At 43.5% G+C, this 16345-nt stretch overlaps 2 protein-coding genes across 7 annotated transcripts in view; one reads left to right on the forward strand and one right to left on the reverse strand.

Moving 5' to 3' along the window:
* bltp3b (bridge-like lipid transfer protein family member 3B) overlaps positions 1-9798 on the reverse strand; it is a 30812-nt gene extending 21014 nt beyond the window's left edge. For 2 of the 5 annotated variants that reach the window (XM_027272075.1, XM_027272073.1), the window contains exons 1-2: positions 9334-9796; positions 212-374 (exon numbers count right to left, since the gene is read on the reverse strand). In XM_027272075.1, coding sequence (XP_027127876.1) covers positions 212-374; positions 9334-9377 — 207 coding nt within the window. In that variant the 5' untranslated portion in view covers positions 9378-9796. Of the gene's footprint in view, positions 1-211; positions 375-9333 lie in introns of all 5 variants that reach the window. The other 3 variants (XM_027272074.1, XM_027272076.1, XM_027272077.1) reach the window with 3 other exon arrangements.
* A 2305-nt stretch (positions 9799-12103) lies between these two features.
* On the forward strand, positions 12104-15577 carry ckap4 (cytoskeleton associated protein 4). 2 transcript variants are annotated; one of them, XM_019275231.2, is made up of 3 exons: positions 12104-12579; positions 13892-15124; positions 15161-15577. In XM_019275231.2, the coding sequence occupies exons 1-3, from the start codon at positions 12259-12261 to the stop codon at positions 15197-15199; spliced, it is 1593 nt and encodes a 530-aa protein (XP_019130776.2). In that variant the 5' UTR covers positions 12104-12258; the 3' UTR covers positions 15200-15577. The 2 variants fall into 2 exon arrangements, with proteins under 2 accessions (XP_019130776.2, XP_019130775.2); XM_019275230.2 differs by having other exon boundaries at positions 13892-15577.
* The last annotated feature ends 768 nt before the right edge of the window (positions 15578-16345 follow it).

Genomic DNA, 16345 nt, shown 5'->3' on the forward strand with positions numbered 1-16345 from the left:
CAATACCCAAGCAGTAAGGCTTAAAAGCACAAAGCTCGACATTCTCATACTTCTGTTTAATAAGGAGCTACAGCCTCGTTTGTTCAATCTGTGCACAAACCAAAGTGTAAATAAATATTCTCAGCTCCACCAGAATTCAGCAAATACATCTCCAACTATTCCTTTAAAAACATACAAAAAATTCATATCATATGTTGACAGTGTCCCTCACCCTGATGGCGGCCTTGTTGCAGCACACACGGTTGATGGCCAGCCATGTGGGCAGGTCGAGCAGGCTCTGGAGCACCTCCTCGTCCAGCTCCAGGTTGGTCAGCTGGCCCTCGCCCTTCAGTGTGCTCAGGTTGATCTTGTCCGGCGACAGGTTCTTAGCAAACCTACGTGACACAGATGAGAAGTGCAGCTTTGAGACTGGGAATATTATATATTATAGAAACAGATTCTTGGCAAAGTGACGGAAAAACCCCAAACAGTTCAAACGAGTAATCCAGCTACACAAAGGGAAATAAATACTCCACTACCTGAAACCTGCGTTTAGAAATTAATATATTCCTCTTCATTTAAGCTTTGTTGTTTTTTTGTGTTGAATGGAACAATCGGGAAATAACGTTTTATTTCGCTGATTAACCTGTTTTACCGATGCCGGTACTTCCTCACTCTCATTCACTGTCTAACTCTCCGGACCACTTGCTCTCTCTCGGTTTCTAATTCAAACTTCCTCGCGTCACTATTTTGCAGCATAAAAAAGGTAGAGTTTCAGAGTTTAGTCCATGAATTTCACGCTGACTCTGGAGGGTTTTGACCGGCCTGATCATCTGATTTGCAGCCAAAAAGTTGAATCTGGCTCAACGTTCTCCGCTGCAGGTCGCTGCATTTTTGGGCGGACACTCCTGAGGACCGCACCGCCGCAGCCAAAACGCACTCAGATGAATGTCTGAACGTACCCTAAGGCTTTGGTCTGACGCTATATTATATGCTGGCGCTCAGAGATAATTGCAGTCTGTCGAGCTGGACAGAACATGTTTGTGTTCACAGCAAGGACAAAGTGTCCTCAGGCTGCAGTAAGGTGTCAACACTCATCTCTAATTGAAAGCTACGAGTCTATATTGATCTTTATAATCTCATCGTCTTGGACAACTGTTGTGTACACAGAAGGGTTTCGTATGTCGCAGTGATTCTGTGTGTTTAGTTTATTTGCTCTTCAGCTTAAGTAAACTGACTTGAACACAAACTCCATGACCTGCTTCACAGTTTGATTATCGTTTAATAATTAGCAGAGTGGCCGGATCCTGAATGGTTTATAGACCTCTGCATCTCTGCACACCAGTCTAATGGATTCTCTTAAAAACAGGGATAGTATTGATCTCACATTATCTTGCTGTCAAGAGACACACGGCCTCGATCTTCCTCTGATGTGCAGAGCTACAAAATACAGGAAGCCTTCCTCGTTTTTAATCTGTGTCATGTTTGAACTCAGAGAAACGTTGTGGGTTTGTGGTAAAGAAACGGTGCAGCGAAACAGAGTAAAAGATCCTGCAGCAGTTTTTGAGTTTTAAGACACACACACACACACTTAATCTTGTTACTCAGCTAATCTCTGTAAATAGGGTCAGATCAAAGGTTGGAGTTTTACAACACATTCCCGGCAGAGAAACCTGATTATCATGGCAGTAACCATTAAGAAACAAAAGATGACATGTTTATTATTTTACCGTCTACTCGACAAACTTATATGCTGTGAGGAATTATGTAACTATGCTCATTAAATCATAACAATGCTGAGTATGCGCTACCTGATTTTGGCGCTGACACCGTAGTGAAGTTTATTTTTGGGCGAAGGAGTCTCCGCCAACTTAAAGCTTGAACCGATGCCTCGACAACCGGGTCAGCGCGTGTTTATAGTAGTTTTTATAAAGTTAAAACCTCTTACTAACTGGAACTGTGTGCTCCAGATTTCAGCTTTCCAAATGCTTATTTTCGGTAACTTATTTTAAGGACAATATTTTTCTCTCGATGCACCTCATTTTGTGGGGATATTTTTTGCCTATATTTGACAGACGCAGCAGAGAGCTGACACGAAATAAATGGGAAAAGGACTGTACTTATATATTTTTTTATACTACATATCTCATTCACACATTTAGACAGTGATGGCTGGCATACAATCACTGATGCATTCACACCGATGGCATGTGATGGGTTCAGCATCGGGAGAGTACACTCGTCCTGAGACTGGAGGAGCCGGAGATCGAACCAACAATCATCTGATTTCGGACAACCCCGCTCTCGGGGAATGACATAAACAAGAAGGTGTCGGGCCAAATTCGAAATATCTGTGTTTAATTTTGTCTCAGCACAAGAACTTACAAAATAATCTGATGAAAGAATAAGAAAACAGGACTAAGAACGTGGCAAAGCATTCAACCGTGGCTGAATTGTGCATGTGACGGATAGTGCAAACACTGCAACACGGACTAAGAAACTCATTCATGTGGATTGAATATCTGCACCAATACCACTTGTATTAGTCCCCCAAAATCAAATGCTGTTACTAAAATAAAGTCACAGGTGAAGCAAGAAGACCTTTTGTATCAAAACGTGGTGACGTACAATTGTGGAGTCACTCAGTAACGGGATATTCGGTCGGGAACAAAGGGTTTTTGTTGTAATGGTTTGACTCTTGGCCGATGGAAGGTTATCTGGAGACGCAGCAAGACGCACGGAGACTTTGGTGCTTTGTGATTCACCTTGCCCCGGTTTTAAATGATTCAGCCTGTCAAATTCCTGCCCCTTTCCACTCAACACCTTCACCTGGCAGCGTTAGATTCGTCTCTAATTCAACATCCCTGTAAATTATTCAGCACCGCCGGCGGCGGCGGACATAAACAGACACTCACCACAGCTGAACAAGGGGACAAGACAAAAAAAAGGATGCACTCTGTCACAAACAAAACACACATAATATTTTTATTGAGTGTCCACGTAGGCGTACGCACACAGTGACACAGTCAGGGGTAGAAACACACTCTGAAGGGATGGATGTTGTTTGCTGGAGCGTCTCAGCCTTGTGACCAGTGAAATATTCATCCCTGCTGCTGATCAAGTATCAACAAGCTAGCCAGCCAACTTCACCCGCTCTCTCTCTCGCTCCTTATCTGGCTTCACCTCCACCCCCCTCTCCACCCCCCACAGGAGCCACCTCTCGCTTCCTCTCCTAGTCATGAATAAACCAATACTGTAATCGAATAATACGCTGCTGATCAGCTGTCTAATATCAAGCCCGGTGATGCTAAATAAGCTGAACTACGCCGACACAGAAGCTACTCATTACTGAGAACGGCAGCAGGAGGAAGGTGGTGTTATGTTCACGCACTCCGTCATCTTTCCCCTTCATTATTACAGTCAGCAGTGTTGAGCTCACCGGACCAAATCCAAGACCATAAAGAGATTAGGACTAGCTTCTGGCTGGAGACGAGCCAATCCACGGCAACAATCCTCTCTGTACAAGTTAGTTTGAACTCTACAAAGGTAGAAATAATCAAATATATTGGTTACTATGTATTGCTATGTTGTTGTTCAAGCTTAAAAGATGTCTTCTGCAACAGCAGGCTGATCTTTTTGAACCACAAAACACCCAAAGCAGACTTTCCTCCTCCACTCTTTATGCTGATGTTGTGGGATCCCGTCAATGGAAACGAGGGGGGAAGACTCCTCCAGCTTTTTTTCTTGCTCTGACGGCGCATTAGTGGCGCAGCCTGATGACATAAGTGCCAAGAAAGCTGAGGGAAGATGGCCAGAGTGACTCAATCGACACGACCGGCTTGTTTTTTAGCAACCGAAGACTGTGGCAACGTAACAAGAGAACAAACGGAAAGAGAGACGAAGAAATAATGACAAGAGGAGGCATCCTTCAGGATCCTCCTCTGGGATTTGGGAATGTGAGACAAAAAGGGATCTGCGGATGTTACCACATTCTTTCCTGCCAATGCTCGTCTGACCGGCAGCAGGCTTGGCAACAACAACAAAAAAAACAGAGAATGTGACATTTAAATAGGCCTCTAAATTCTTCAGTAGCCCATTCAGCGTCAACACAAGAGTGTAATGAGGCTGCTGGAGAAAAATGTCCGACAAGTCTTCTCAGTGAAGTCACTTTATCACGAAACCAGCAAAGAAAACTAAAAGGAAGTTGGAATATGTTCTTTATTGGTGTATTGTACTCCTCTTGGACGACAGCAGCACTGCAGAGTTTGCATGCAGACTTCCAGCAGTGTGGGCGTGTGGGTAAATCGAATGGAAACCGACCTAAAAATAATACCCACACACGCACCTCAACCTTTTCTTAATAACCAGTCGGCGTTATTTTCCATCTTTTGCCCAATATTCACGTTAAATCACATCACGTCGGAGAATCTATCCATTGAAGATGGAAAACATGAAGTATTTACAACATCAGAGAGTTCTAGGATGGATTTTTTTTGGACTAACACAGTCTGGATGTTTTTTTGTCTTCACTGACAAAAGTGATATTTCTGCTATATATTCTGTAAATAAATCCACACACTGGACCTTTAATATGACATCTAGCTGTGATAAATAACACTATTTACGAGGACAAAACTGTTCCTACATCATTGAATGATGTTAAAGTTTAACATGTTTTGGGGGGATATTATAATATAAAGCTGTGGCTCAGGAGTTAGAGCGGTTTGTCCACCAATCAGATGATCGGTGGTTTGATCCGGGCTCCTCTACTTTGCATGTTGAAGTGTCCTCGGGCAAGATACTGGACCTCCATTCACCCTGAAGGCTGCATAATTGGTGGCAGTGTGTCAGTGTATGTAAAAGTGGCTTGAAGATTAGAAAGACACTATATAAGCACAGTCTATTTATTACATAAATCAAATGTTGTTGTCCTTTTCTGGGATACCTGCACAAGAGGGGGAAAAAAGTGCTTTTTTCAGTCAGCAGTCTTCCTCTAAGTCCCAAATAACCTCCAGCAATGATAAGTGGAGGTGACTCTGATGAGCTTAGCAACATTTTTAAACAACAAATGTCTTTTTCTTTCTGCAGCACGGTTTGATAAATAAAAGTTTACACTTTACACTCGCGTTCAGAGCTTGATCGTTTCTGTTAAACATATTGTGTCATGTCAGTTATTATCTTGTGGGTGCAAGATTAAAATATCGTCTTTCAGGGCACACGTTTCACAACCATTTAGGAAATCATATTTTTAGAGCCGTGATAAAACACGGTTTCTTTTGTTGTCTCAACGTTCCTCTGTTCTAAATCTTAAATATATGTTCAGATGATGACAAAGATACATCACGCAGCCCGAGCAGAACGGTTATTAAGGCTGAGTCACCTCAGAGTTATCATGAGGGATGACTTGAACGACTTTCTAGCCTACATACGAGAGACACACACGTTTGCAGAACCGCACAAACTCGTGTAAAAACAGCTCGACGCGCACGTCACCGAGGACGACAATGCAAGCGACACGCAGGTTAAAGGGAAGTGAGTTCATATTGGCAGCGAAAGCCCAGAGAGTCCTGGAATATTCATGACCCCATGGAGACGCAGGGACGCTGGTCGAATGTCGCTCTCTCCGACACACAGACACGTATTTCACTGCTACACACTGATGAGACACCCACAGCACGGCACTCAGTCGTGACTCATGCCGTAATAGCCTTCCCACCAGCGGTGAGCGATAACACTGGGAATAGTGGAGCTCATCACTATGGTGCATCATCACGCAGCTACTGCAGCGATGGTAAGAGTCGGGCCTGGAAGAGGCTCACGATGACAAACAACAGCAGAAGTGGACTCATCTGTCACACCCCGATGGGCACCAACAATCCTCTGATGAAAAAGTGAAACAAGGGTATGTGTGCACACAATGGAGAGCCTGGTGTTACAATCCTTCCTGCTCAACCTCAGCTTACTCAGAGTTGAAAATAGTTCCCTAAACTGCAGAGTCACCTCTTTACTGATTGAAAATTTAATGGATGAAAGTCTTGTGGGTTCAGATTTACGATAACCAACGAGTGAAGTGAGTGTTTAATGACATTAAACCCTAAAAATTAAGGGAGAACTTACGGCTGGTAAATGTCCCAACTTAACCCCAAAACGGACCTCACATACCAGCCTGACTATAGGCATAATCTCCCAGGTCGTGAACTCTTTCCATTCGAAAGTAGTGCTAATCTTTTCATTCTTAGAGGCCCATTCTGTGAAGGTTTGTCTATCAACAGCTTCACCCTACGCACATCAAGCAAATCTCCCTCTACTTATGCTGTCGACGCTGTTGTGCAGCGGTCTTGTGACACTAATAAGCAGCTATTTACACTGGAATGCATAGTCAGGGGTCATTTTGCAGTAAAAATACATTTTGATGACCCAAACACCGAAAAAAGAAGGTGAGGAGAGGTGATGAAGAACAAAAATAAAGTCCCGCAGCATCATTCTGGATGGCTTTTTAGGGAGGACTGACATTTCCAGACGTGAGGTGGATCACTGCAGATCTACGTCGTTGCATTTGGAGCTGAAATAACTCATAAAATCAAAACATTCGCTCAATCTGGCTTTAAAGATGTGAAAATTTGAGGACGTCGTCTTGAGCTTCTGTTGTTTGCCTTCTGACTTTCTATACCATTTTCCATCTTGATGCTGATTCTGATATCTGATCTTTGCGTATCAGCCGGTACCGAGTACTAACAGGCGGCTGTGGCTCTAGTAATAGGCGGGTCGCCCAGTCCAGTGCCCAGTTGTAGCACAACGCACGTGACCACGCGTACATTGGCTCGGATTGGCTAGAATTTGCTGCCGTCGTTGGTTTGGGTTGTTGGACCGGTTAGGGTGAAGGTGAAATTATCAGGGTGAGGCAATTGGGTAAGAGTGAGTCAGAGTGGGGCAGGTCATGACAGTTCAGGGCTGATGAATTACGTGGTGTCGGATCAGTGTTGCGGATACACAACCCTGCGTTTTAGACAGACATTTCTGATACTTGTGTCGGAATAATTCATCAAGAGTTAGTTAGTTGCAGCCGTAAAGAGTCACGATAATGAAATAGAAAGTGGGTGGGTGGTGAATGAAGATGAGATGAATAACGATGGGATGACGAATGAAAGTGAGGAGAATCAGAGAACAGAGAATCATCAACACCTTCATTTAATCAGGATTGTCCATCGAGATCAAGAATCTCTCTTACAGGCAAGTCCTGGCAAAGAATAGAAACAACACAGAGTTCCAACAGGTAGACAGTCAGATGATGTTCCTGCTCTGCAGCCGAGTCTGACCTTTCACTTCCCTGAAAAAGCTCAAAGAGAAACTCACTCTTTAGAGAGGATGTGACCAAACAAGTAACTGTGTGTGTGTAATAGGATCTCGCTCTGTCTGGCTGCAGGCCAGGGGTCCTGTCGATAATCCAAACCCCCTCTCTAATGCGGACAAGCACACACCTTGTCATCTAGTCACCCCCAGGGGGCTACCTGAGTTCGACCCCGTGTGAAACGCTTCATCGATACGCTCTCACATCGGGTAAACATGACTTGACATCACAGCCATCCGAGCCAATGAGCTGTAAAGACGTGGTGCCGCCTCACTCCTGGTCGCAGACGGTATTGTACAGGCGTGTGTCCTCTGCAAGTTTGCATGTTGACACCCACAACATAACCTGTAGCTGTGTAAGCACACAGAAGAATGAATAATCCAGCTAGTAGCAGGGCAAACTATTCCAACACTTGAGCTCATAATAACACATGCTGTATTTGTAGTATAGAGGGTGATGCTGATCTGGCAGGATTGGAGGACCGTCAAGGCCAGGTCGGCTTCTGCTTCTGACCAATCGGGTCAAAGAAAGCAAAGAAAATCAGATGACATCACAGCTCTTCAAGTCATTTCCTGTCGCTGATGCTGCTGAAGGCCTGCACAGTCATCTGCAGGGAGCACTCGCACAGCACAAGGAGACACAACAAAGGGCACGCCGTTTACAAGCTGTGTGTTGCAGTCAATACAAATCATGGCATTGTGTGTGTGTGTGTGAAGGACAAACACCCCAAACACCATTCATTCATTAACCAGCGAGTCACCTTTGTGCCTTTTATTCTAGGCACACAAACCAGTTCAGCTGCACACCGACGAGTCACCTGTGACTTGGCATTACAAATATGTGAGCTGTCATTTCTCAGAGCCATCCACCTTCCAGTCTCCAGTATCGTTACTATCCAACACAGCCTACTGTTTCAGGTCATTATTATTATAGCACGGTTAGTCGGTGGCGGTGAGGGGAAAAACAGCTCTGCATGTTTCAAAGCTGTCCCCCTGGAACAAAACGAGGAAGTAGTCCATTGAAAGTCCCTCGAGGGACAGCGGAAAATAATAAATAATGGATGTAAAAGCAGGTCGAGCTGAAGGCGGCAAGGCATTAAAGAAATAAATGGGGCCTCACACAGCAAGTAGAGCTATTAAACTAACAAATATTATGATATGAAATGATCCTGTGTTGTCACTGAGGGTCTCAGTGTGTCTTATATGGAGGCAGAGGGGTGAGAAGACACACATAACCTGCATGTAAACAAACCCAACCCTCATTATTATCATACTTATGTCAAATTTAAGTCTATTTTGGCTGTGTTACAGGAACATAGTTTGCATTCAGTAGGAAGGCTGAGATTGTTTTTTTTTGTTGTTGTTTGTTTTGACACAGCCTGACTCAACCACTCGACCGGTTAAACCTGCTTAATTGCTGCTACCTGCTAAAGTTTTCGAGGGATTAGCCCTTCACTATACAGCTACTGTTTCGGTTAAACGAGCGACCGTGTCAACTGGTGACCGTTAGTCGGAATGCTCCGCGGTTGTCGTAGTTACCACAGCCGTTGGAAACAAGAAGAAGCTACGTAGCCTTTTTTTTTTTTTCCTTTATTCACGTTAAATTTGATATACTTTTATGTTTGTTTCTGTTATTTACTGTCTACTATGAAATAAAATGTATTATTATTATTATTATTATCATTATTATTATTATGACTGCGACAACCTTTAGAGAGAGCGTTTGGCTCGTTTGGCGGGGTCTCCGGTTGACACGGTCGCTCGTTGAACCGAAACACCGGTGTTAGCAAGTGAGCTAACTAGCCACGTCTCAGGTCAACGGGGGTTACGTCAACTTGACAGCGTGACAGACAACAAGGATGCCAGCTGACTCACTAAACATCCATGTTCAACAAAGATTACACTTCGTTTCAGTGTCGTTTGGGTGATAGCTAACTAACGTCTGTGTTGACAGCCGTTTTTTTTACCCCCCCACTCCCTGTCGGCTAACCGACCCTGAGCACTGACCTGGAGAGATGCTTCAGGATCTGCTTCTTAATGAGTCCAGCCATGGCAGCACAAATCCCGATATACTCCGAGCTGTCCGGGGTTAAAACAACAACAACAACAACAAAAAAAGATGGCTAGCGTAACCGAGGTATAAACACACAGCAGCAGCAGCGGCGGCTCAGATTCTCCTCCCCGTGTCGGGCTTCATTTTAACGGTGTTCCCGCTTGGTTTGCTCCGAGAGATGAGGCAGTGTGGGCGGACAAGACGTCCACACGTCCGAGTGACGACCTCGGAGGAGCTCGGAGACAAAGCATATCACGTTAGGCCATTTTCAGGCACGGATACACCGATAAAAATAAGAAAGAAAAAAAAGAAAGCTCCAGAAAACGGGACCACCGGGAGCTCTGCGATATCATACACCGAACACCTGGACAGCGCGTCGGAGGAGCGGCGTCTGTTGTCACGGCGTCAGGGCGGAGCGTCATGGTGCGTTCAAGGTCTGCTAGGAAACTACTAAACTGGGTAATGTACATGATACAAAGGTATTTATACTTCTAAACATGCTGGAATATGTTTTATCTTAAGCAATGTTGTGTCTAATTCATGTATTTATTTTGTTTAATATAAGTTCAATGCTTTAAAAAAAACTCCATGTACGAAGAAGTGTTACTACAGAGCCTTCATTCCAACACAAGCATGCACTTAATTACTTTTTTCTTTATATTTCTAATTTATGAGTAATTTCTTATCAACCTTATTGTCTAAGAGCTGCTGTCACAAGTGAATTTGGGATCAAAAAAATGTATCTTATCTTTTTTTTTTTTTTTCAAAACTTTATTTATTGAGATTTGGCCATTTTCAATAAACAATACATAATGAACACAACAAACAATAACAAACCTTCCAATCCCTTCCCACACTCTCATAACCAAAAAAAATGTATCTTATCTTTTTTTTTTCTTCAAAACTTTATTTATTGAGATTTGGCCATTTTCAATAAACAATACATAATGAACACAACAAACAATAACAAACCTTCCAATCCCTTCCCACACTCTCATAACCAACAGTCCTCTCGCAGGAAAATAAGTAACTGAGTCCATAAGAGAAGATAATAATTAAATAAGTAATTAAAAATACATCAAATACAATCTTATCTTTTCTTAACACGGCTGAAACTATAACCTACCTGTCTATTTTAGGCACCTTTAGTCGAGCCAAATGTCTGACCTTGACAAGCTGAATGAATTTGGCTCACTTTGAATTTGGTTTTATTTGGTGTTTCTGCAAATGAAATTAAATAAAAATGTATGTCATCAAACATATTTGTTTATTAGTATTACTTTTCTAAACTCTCTGTGTACACTAAAATACTACACAACTTCAAACCTGTGTTTTATGTGACAAATGATCTACATGTACTATACTGTCTTTTTTTTATTATTATGTTATGTGTGTACAACCTTGAGCAAACTCTAGCTACTTTTTTGTAATGTTTCAATAAAATGTCGTCTCAGTTAGTTGTTCTAGGTCTTTTGTTGATAACTAAACCCTTGTTTGACAAATTAATATCAATAAATAATGTATTGTTTGAGAATAATATATATATTTTTATTCAATTATTTGATATTGTACACATTTGTTTGGAGGGTTATTTGCCTTGTCAGTGTTTTACTGACAGCTTTCACTCTAAAATGCTCTGCCTTGTCAGTGTTTTACTGACAGCTTTCACTCTAAAATGCTCTCTTGGTGACACCTAGCGTTTAAACTGAGGATGTAAACATGCTGAGCTCTATTTGAAGAAAAAAAATCACACTATGCTCAAGTAACTGAGAGTTTATGCATGGGTGGATATTTTTATTGTACTTCATGTGGGTGCTAGGTACTAGGTAGGTAACCAGAATGATTGATTTTCTAATAATATCTGAGAAAGACTGCACAGAAAAGTCCCGCAGAAACATCACAAAATAAATAAATACACAACCTGTGATAAACTAATGAAGACATTATGAATGTGAGTGTCATACAGTATGAAAACAACAGTGTATTCATTTATTTGCAGAGTTTAGAGCCATAAACAAATGATACATTCACACTTTTAAATGATGAAATGCTGTGAACTTCTTAGTGTGTGGACACAGAGGCTGTGATGTGTCTCTGTATGCAGAGATGTAACCATGATGGGGGTTTAACAGCAGCCTGCAGTGCCGAGACTTGAGCTGCCACGTATGAAAGGAGGAGCAAGCTCCCTGCTTCAGCGCCCCTCCCTGCACCACCCGCTCCAGTATGAACCGCTTGCAGAAGTTTGCATCAGTTTTTTTTAAGACTTGTAACATCATTTATGAACGTGTGTTATTTGAATAACAAACATATAACAGATATGAACACAGAGGTTTATGCGCATTATGCAAAATGCACGCTTGGATCGGGGTTTTGCGTCATAATGGTGCATCTTTTGTCGTTGTCAGGGGATTTAAAATGAACCTAATGGACATTTTCACTGGGAAAACTCACTAAAGTTGCCTAAACTACCTGTTGTACATATATATAGTGTGTATTATGACTGCAGCAGAGAGACTTCTGCAGAAACTTCACTCTTGCCTGTGTTTGGATATTAAGATATAATGTTGGATCTAGTTTCTGGCGTAAAAGTGTAAGAGCAGTAGAAATCATTCATTATTTCCTGCTGTTTTGTGTCATTAAAGTGGACCCACACAGAGCCTTTAGTTAAACATGGGACAGCCCCCATCCGCATACCTCAACGCAAAAAAACCCCGTGGAAAGACACGACGCGCTCACTGATACGCTGCTGGTCCTGTTAGTGGGCATGGACTGGAAACATTCTCCATCCACGACTGCAAGACAAAAAACCTCAGCAGCACTCACTCACTGACTCCCATCACACACCACACACATAATCTCGACGAGCTCCCCAATTGAGGATGACTGCAAAAAACCGAAACAAGAGCAACTCGAGCGAAAAGAGCGCCGCATCCATCCAAGATGACGCGCCGAAGAAGATCCAGAAGAGCACCAGTACAAACGGGGTGAGCAGCCCCGGATCGCAGGCTGCAAAATCAGGGAGCTGCCTCGGGCTCATCGCCACCACTGTGTTTTATCTCGGGTTAATAGGCGCTGCAGGTTTTGCTGCTTTTTATTTGCAGCAGGTAGTGGAGGAAATGCACCAGACGAGCGCCAGGCATGAGGAGAGCGCACGGCAAAACGCAGTGCTGGGGAGCAAAATGGAGAGCGTCGTTCAACAGGTTGGTGGAAAATGATGTGAATCAATGAGGGGAGTGGGAAGAAGTTGGCATGACATTACCAAAGTTTCACAACTCCCAGGCACATTAAAAGATGTCTTTGTGTCCAATTACATAACTGTACATGTTGTTCTACTCTGTGTACTGATGGGGGTCGGGTAGGTTTGGTGAGTGATGGATTTGGTGACATCCTTACACCTTTTCACTGAGCAAACTTATACAAATGAAAGTTTCCTGTCATTCCTACACTATTTTCATGGATGATTCCACTTTTTCTTCCTTCAAAGTACATCCACTGGAACAACATGTCTCTTTTGCAAGAATAAAAAACTGTTAAAGATTCACTGGCTCTGCAGTTAAACCTCTTATGACATGCAAACTAAAGTTTGCTTATATAACTGATGCCGCCCTCTGTTTCATTCATTCTTTCCTCATTCCTGTGCTGATGTCCCTGATTGTACAGTAACGCTGTCTAAACTACAGTCAGGATGTCACACAGTCTGTTATGTGTTGACTCGACTCTACTCATGCAAATGTACAAGGTGTACAGAAGCACTGTTAGTTCACTCTGAGGAACAGTGGCTGCATTGTGAATAATAAAGAAGGTGTTCACATGTCACAGCCATAAAAAAGTTTTATATATCTCCTGCACAGAGTAAGACTTTGAAACTTTATTACATATTTACTTCTTGAGAAGTTAGGCATAGTTCTGTAAAAGCACAACTTTCTCCCTCCACAATAATAAAACACTACTTTTTAAAAATGCATAAAAAAGCTAATAAGTGGACCTCGATTCAAGATTATCTTGGTGCACTTTTCCTGAGCTCAAAAATGAACTGAAACTAGATTTTAATTTGATGTCGTTGGGAGTTATTTTGTCTATTTCTAAGCCATCAACATGATTACAATGGAACTAATGGGCGGGGACTAACTCTTCCTACAATTATCAATGCAACCAACAGGTCTTGCCAGAGTGTCCACATTCTAATTTGTGCATCTTTGCATTGCTTGGAACTAGGTAGCAGGAACTGTTACACAAAATGAAGGTTCATTCTGGACCACAGCAGCAGTAATTCCAAGAGTTTTACAACATATTGTTAACTCACACTTGCTGGCATTCTCCTGAGCTTTAATCCAGTAAATGGGACACTTGCTGGCATTCTCCTGAGCTTTAATCCAGTAAATGGGTGTGTCTGAGTTGACTGAGCCAGCTCCATTACAAGTGGGACAACCCAACTTCTGTATGAAGACCATGGGATGGCACTGACAGCTCAGGAAAGGTCATGAAGCTGATGTTTGTTCTCCTGTTTTTCAGGTGGAGTCTCTAAAGAGTGTCGTGGACGGACTGGAGTCATCACTGGGCATCACACGGGTGGAGCTGGAGGGAGCCGTCAGCCGGATGAAGAGGGGCGAGGTGGAGACGAGGAGAGTTGAGGAGGCCCTGCAGAAGCTCCAGAACGATCTACTCAGGGACCTTTCAGAGGGCATCAAGGAGGTGAAGGAGGCCCGTGAGTGGGACTTCTCTTCTCTGGAGAAGACTGTCGAGGAGCGCCTGGCCGAGGTGAGTCAGTCCGTCAAGGCCAGTGTGACAGAGTTCACCGAAGCTCAGGGGGAGGCACAGAGAGAGCTGGCTGATCTCAAGGCCCGCCTGGGGGACATAGAAGACCCTGCGCTCATCAAACAAGAGCTCTCTGCCATTGTTGATGTTGTAGCTGAAATCAGAACAACCAAACAGGATTCTGACGCTTCATCCGAGTCACTCAGGGAGCAGATATTTGCCGTGAGGTCTGAGCTCCAGACTCGTAATCGGGAAGTGGCCTCGCTGTCCGAGGAAATTGAAACAGTGAGGTCAGTCATGCAAGATACTGTTGAGAGTCTGAGGCAGTCGCTGTCTTCAACTAAGGCCGACATCCAGGCTCTGAAGGACAAAGGCATGACACTGGAGAGCAGCGTGGAGCAGGCGGCTGATGCCGTCCGCTACGTGGAGAAGAAGGCGAATGAAGCAGCCGATCAGGTCAGGAGACAATCAGAAGACCTGGAAGAAAGAGTTAAAGCATCAGAGGTGAGCGGAGATTCACTGATGGTGTCAGTTTCAGACATCACCAGCAAAGTGGAAACACTGCTGACCAAATACGACACCCACGAAAGCACGCTGGCTGAACAGAAACAGGCCGTGGAGAAGGTCAAAAGCGGATTGGGGGAGGAGATGGAGGCACTGAAAAGCAGTTTGGGTGAGCTCCAGTCAAACATAGTCGCTCTGGGTGAGGCCCAGAATGAGCTCACGACGAAGGACTCCGACCTGGATCAGCTGGTGAAGGAGTTGGGGGAGAGGTTCGCCGCCCTGGAGGGGAAAAGCAACGTAGAGCCAGAGCAGATGCAGAGCTTAAGAGGTATGGTAGATGGCTTAGAAGCCAAAGCAGCCAAGCTAGAAGGCCACGATCAGGCGATATCTGCTCTTCAGGAGGCTCTGCAGGAGACCACACGGACACTGGCGGGCTTAGCCAAAGTCGATGATCAGGTGGAGGAAGAGGAGGAACGCACGGAGGAGGAGGAGGAGGAACACACGGAGGAGGAACACATGGAGGAGGAACACACGAATGAGGAGGAAGAGTCTGAAGTGTGACATCATGATACCAAATTCTGGACGATTAGCGCTTCTTAAAGGGTGACAATGACCCACTTTTTTCTTGTTTTCATGAAGAATTGTTTTTCAGACCTGATGGTTGATGTCACGACGTTGCACATTTTCTTTTTAGCAGAAAAGTAGCCAAGGTGAAAGAAACCGGTCAGGAGAGAGGAACAGAGTTGGACTGCTGATCTGTGAATTCAAATCCACAAATTCATTCTGCACTGTAGTTTTGTTTTTTCTTCTAATGTTTTGTTCAATGTTGGTGCCAATGCTGTTGAAACAAATGCAATGATGAGCTCCTTTCGAGCACTCTTTTGTTTACTCACTACGGTTTTTTTTGGTTTTTAATAAAAACTCTTGTTGAACCCAAAACTGTGACGAGTTATTTCTTGGTGTGGAGTCATGATTTGTTGCATTGCTTTAGCTGCTTTTACCGTTACATCATGGGTGATACGTTCATCCAGAATGAACACTTTATGTGAGAGGCGTGATATCCCCAAAAGGGCTACAAAAATCCTGCTAAAACCCAAAGAGGAATTTGGATCTCTTTGGGTTCAGCTCGACTCATTAAACAGCTCCACAAAACTATATTTTACACATGTAAAATATGGCTCAGGAAGACTGAATGCTGCGGACAGCAGCGTCAGATAACATGTCGTTTTCCTCTTGCAGGTGTTGTGCAAAAATATGCTTACTTGTTGAGCACCTGAGGCCGCAGTTGCGTCGCCTCTTCATGGCGACACTTCAAAGTTATCTATTTTGCTGGAAGGCGTTTGGAATTCAAGGAACAAAGAAGCCCGACGGATGCGAGAAACTACTTTGACTACATAGTTAGTTGGTAACAAACTGGAGTTTCAAGTCTTTAAACATCTCGTTAGTGAAGGCAAGAACCTGGTACAGGGTTAAAAAAAAAAATCAAGAAAGCTGCGTAACTAAAGGGTACCTGAACTTTTGGTATCTGAGGAAGAGAAAACTGGAGCTTGATGCTTCATCAGTGGATTCATACTAAATATCTTGATCTGCTGCAAGATTTTCAAAAAGTTCACAGTTTGGTGGTTTTTAGGTGCATGGAGAAGTGGACCTCCACCCATTTCCTGTATTCTTATCAGGGTTGCAAGATGTGGGGCACATCCTGGACAA

Source organism: Larimichthys crocea, chromosome XX (assembly GCF_000972845.2).
Source record: "Larimichthys crocea isolate SSNF chromosome XX, L_crocea_2.0, whole genome shotgun sequence".
NCBI lineage: Eukaryota > Metazoa > Chordata > Actinopteri > Sciaenidae > Larimichthys > Larimichthys crocea.

What these genes read in the sequence shown, in the direction of transcription:
- ckap4 (XM_019275230.2), top strand. Translation starts at nt 12,259, where the DNA reads ATGACTGCAAAAAACCGAAACAAGAGCAACTCGAGCGAAAAGAGCGCC. An exon ending in TGGAGAGCGTCGTTCAACAG is followed by an intron (nt 12,580 to 13,891) that starts GTTGGTGGAAAA and finishes CCTGTTTTTCAG; the next exon opens with GTGGAGTCTCTAAAGAGTGT.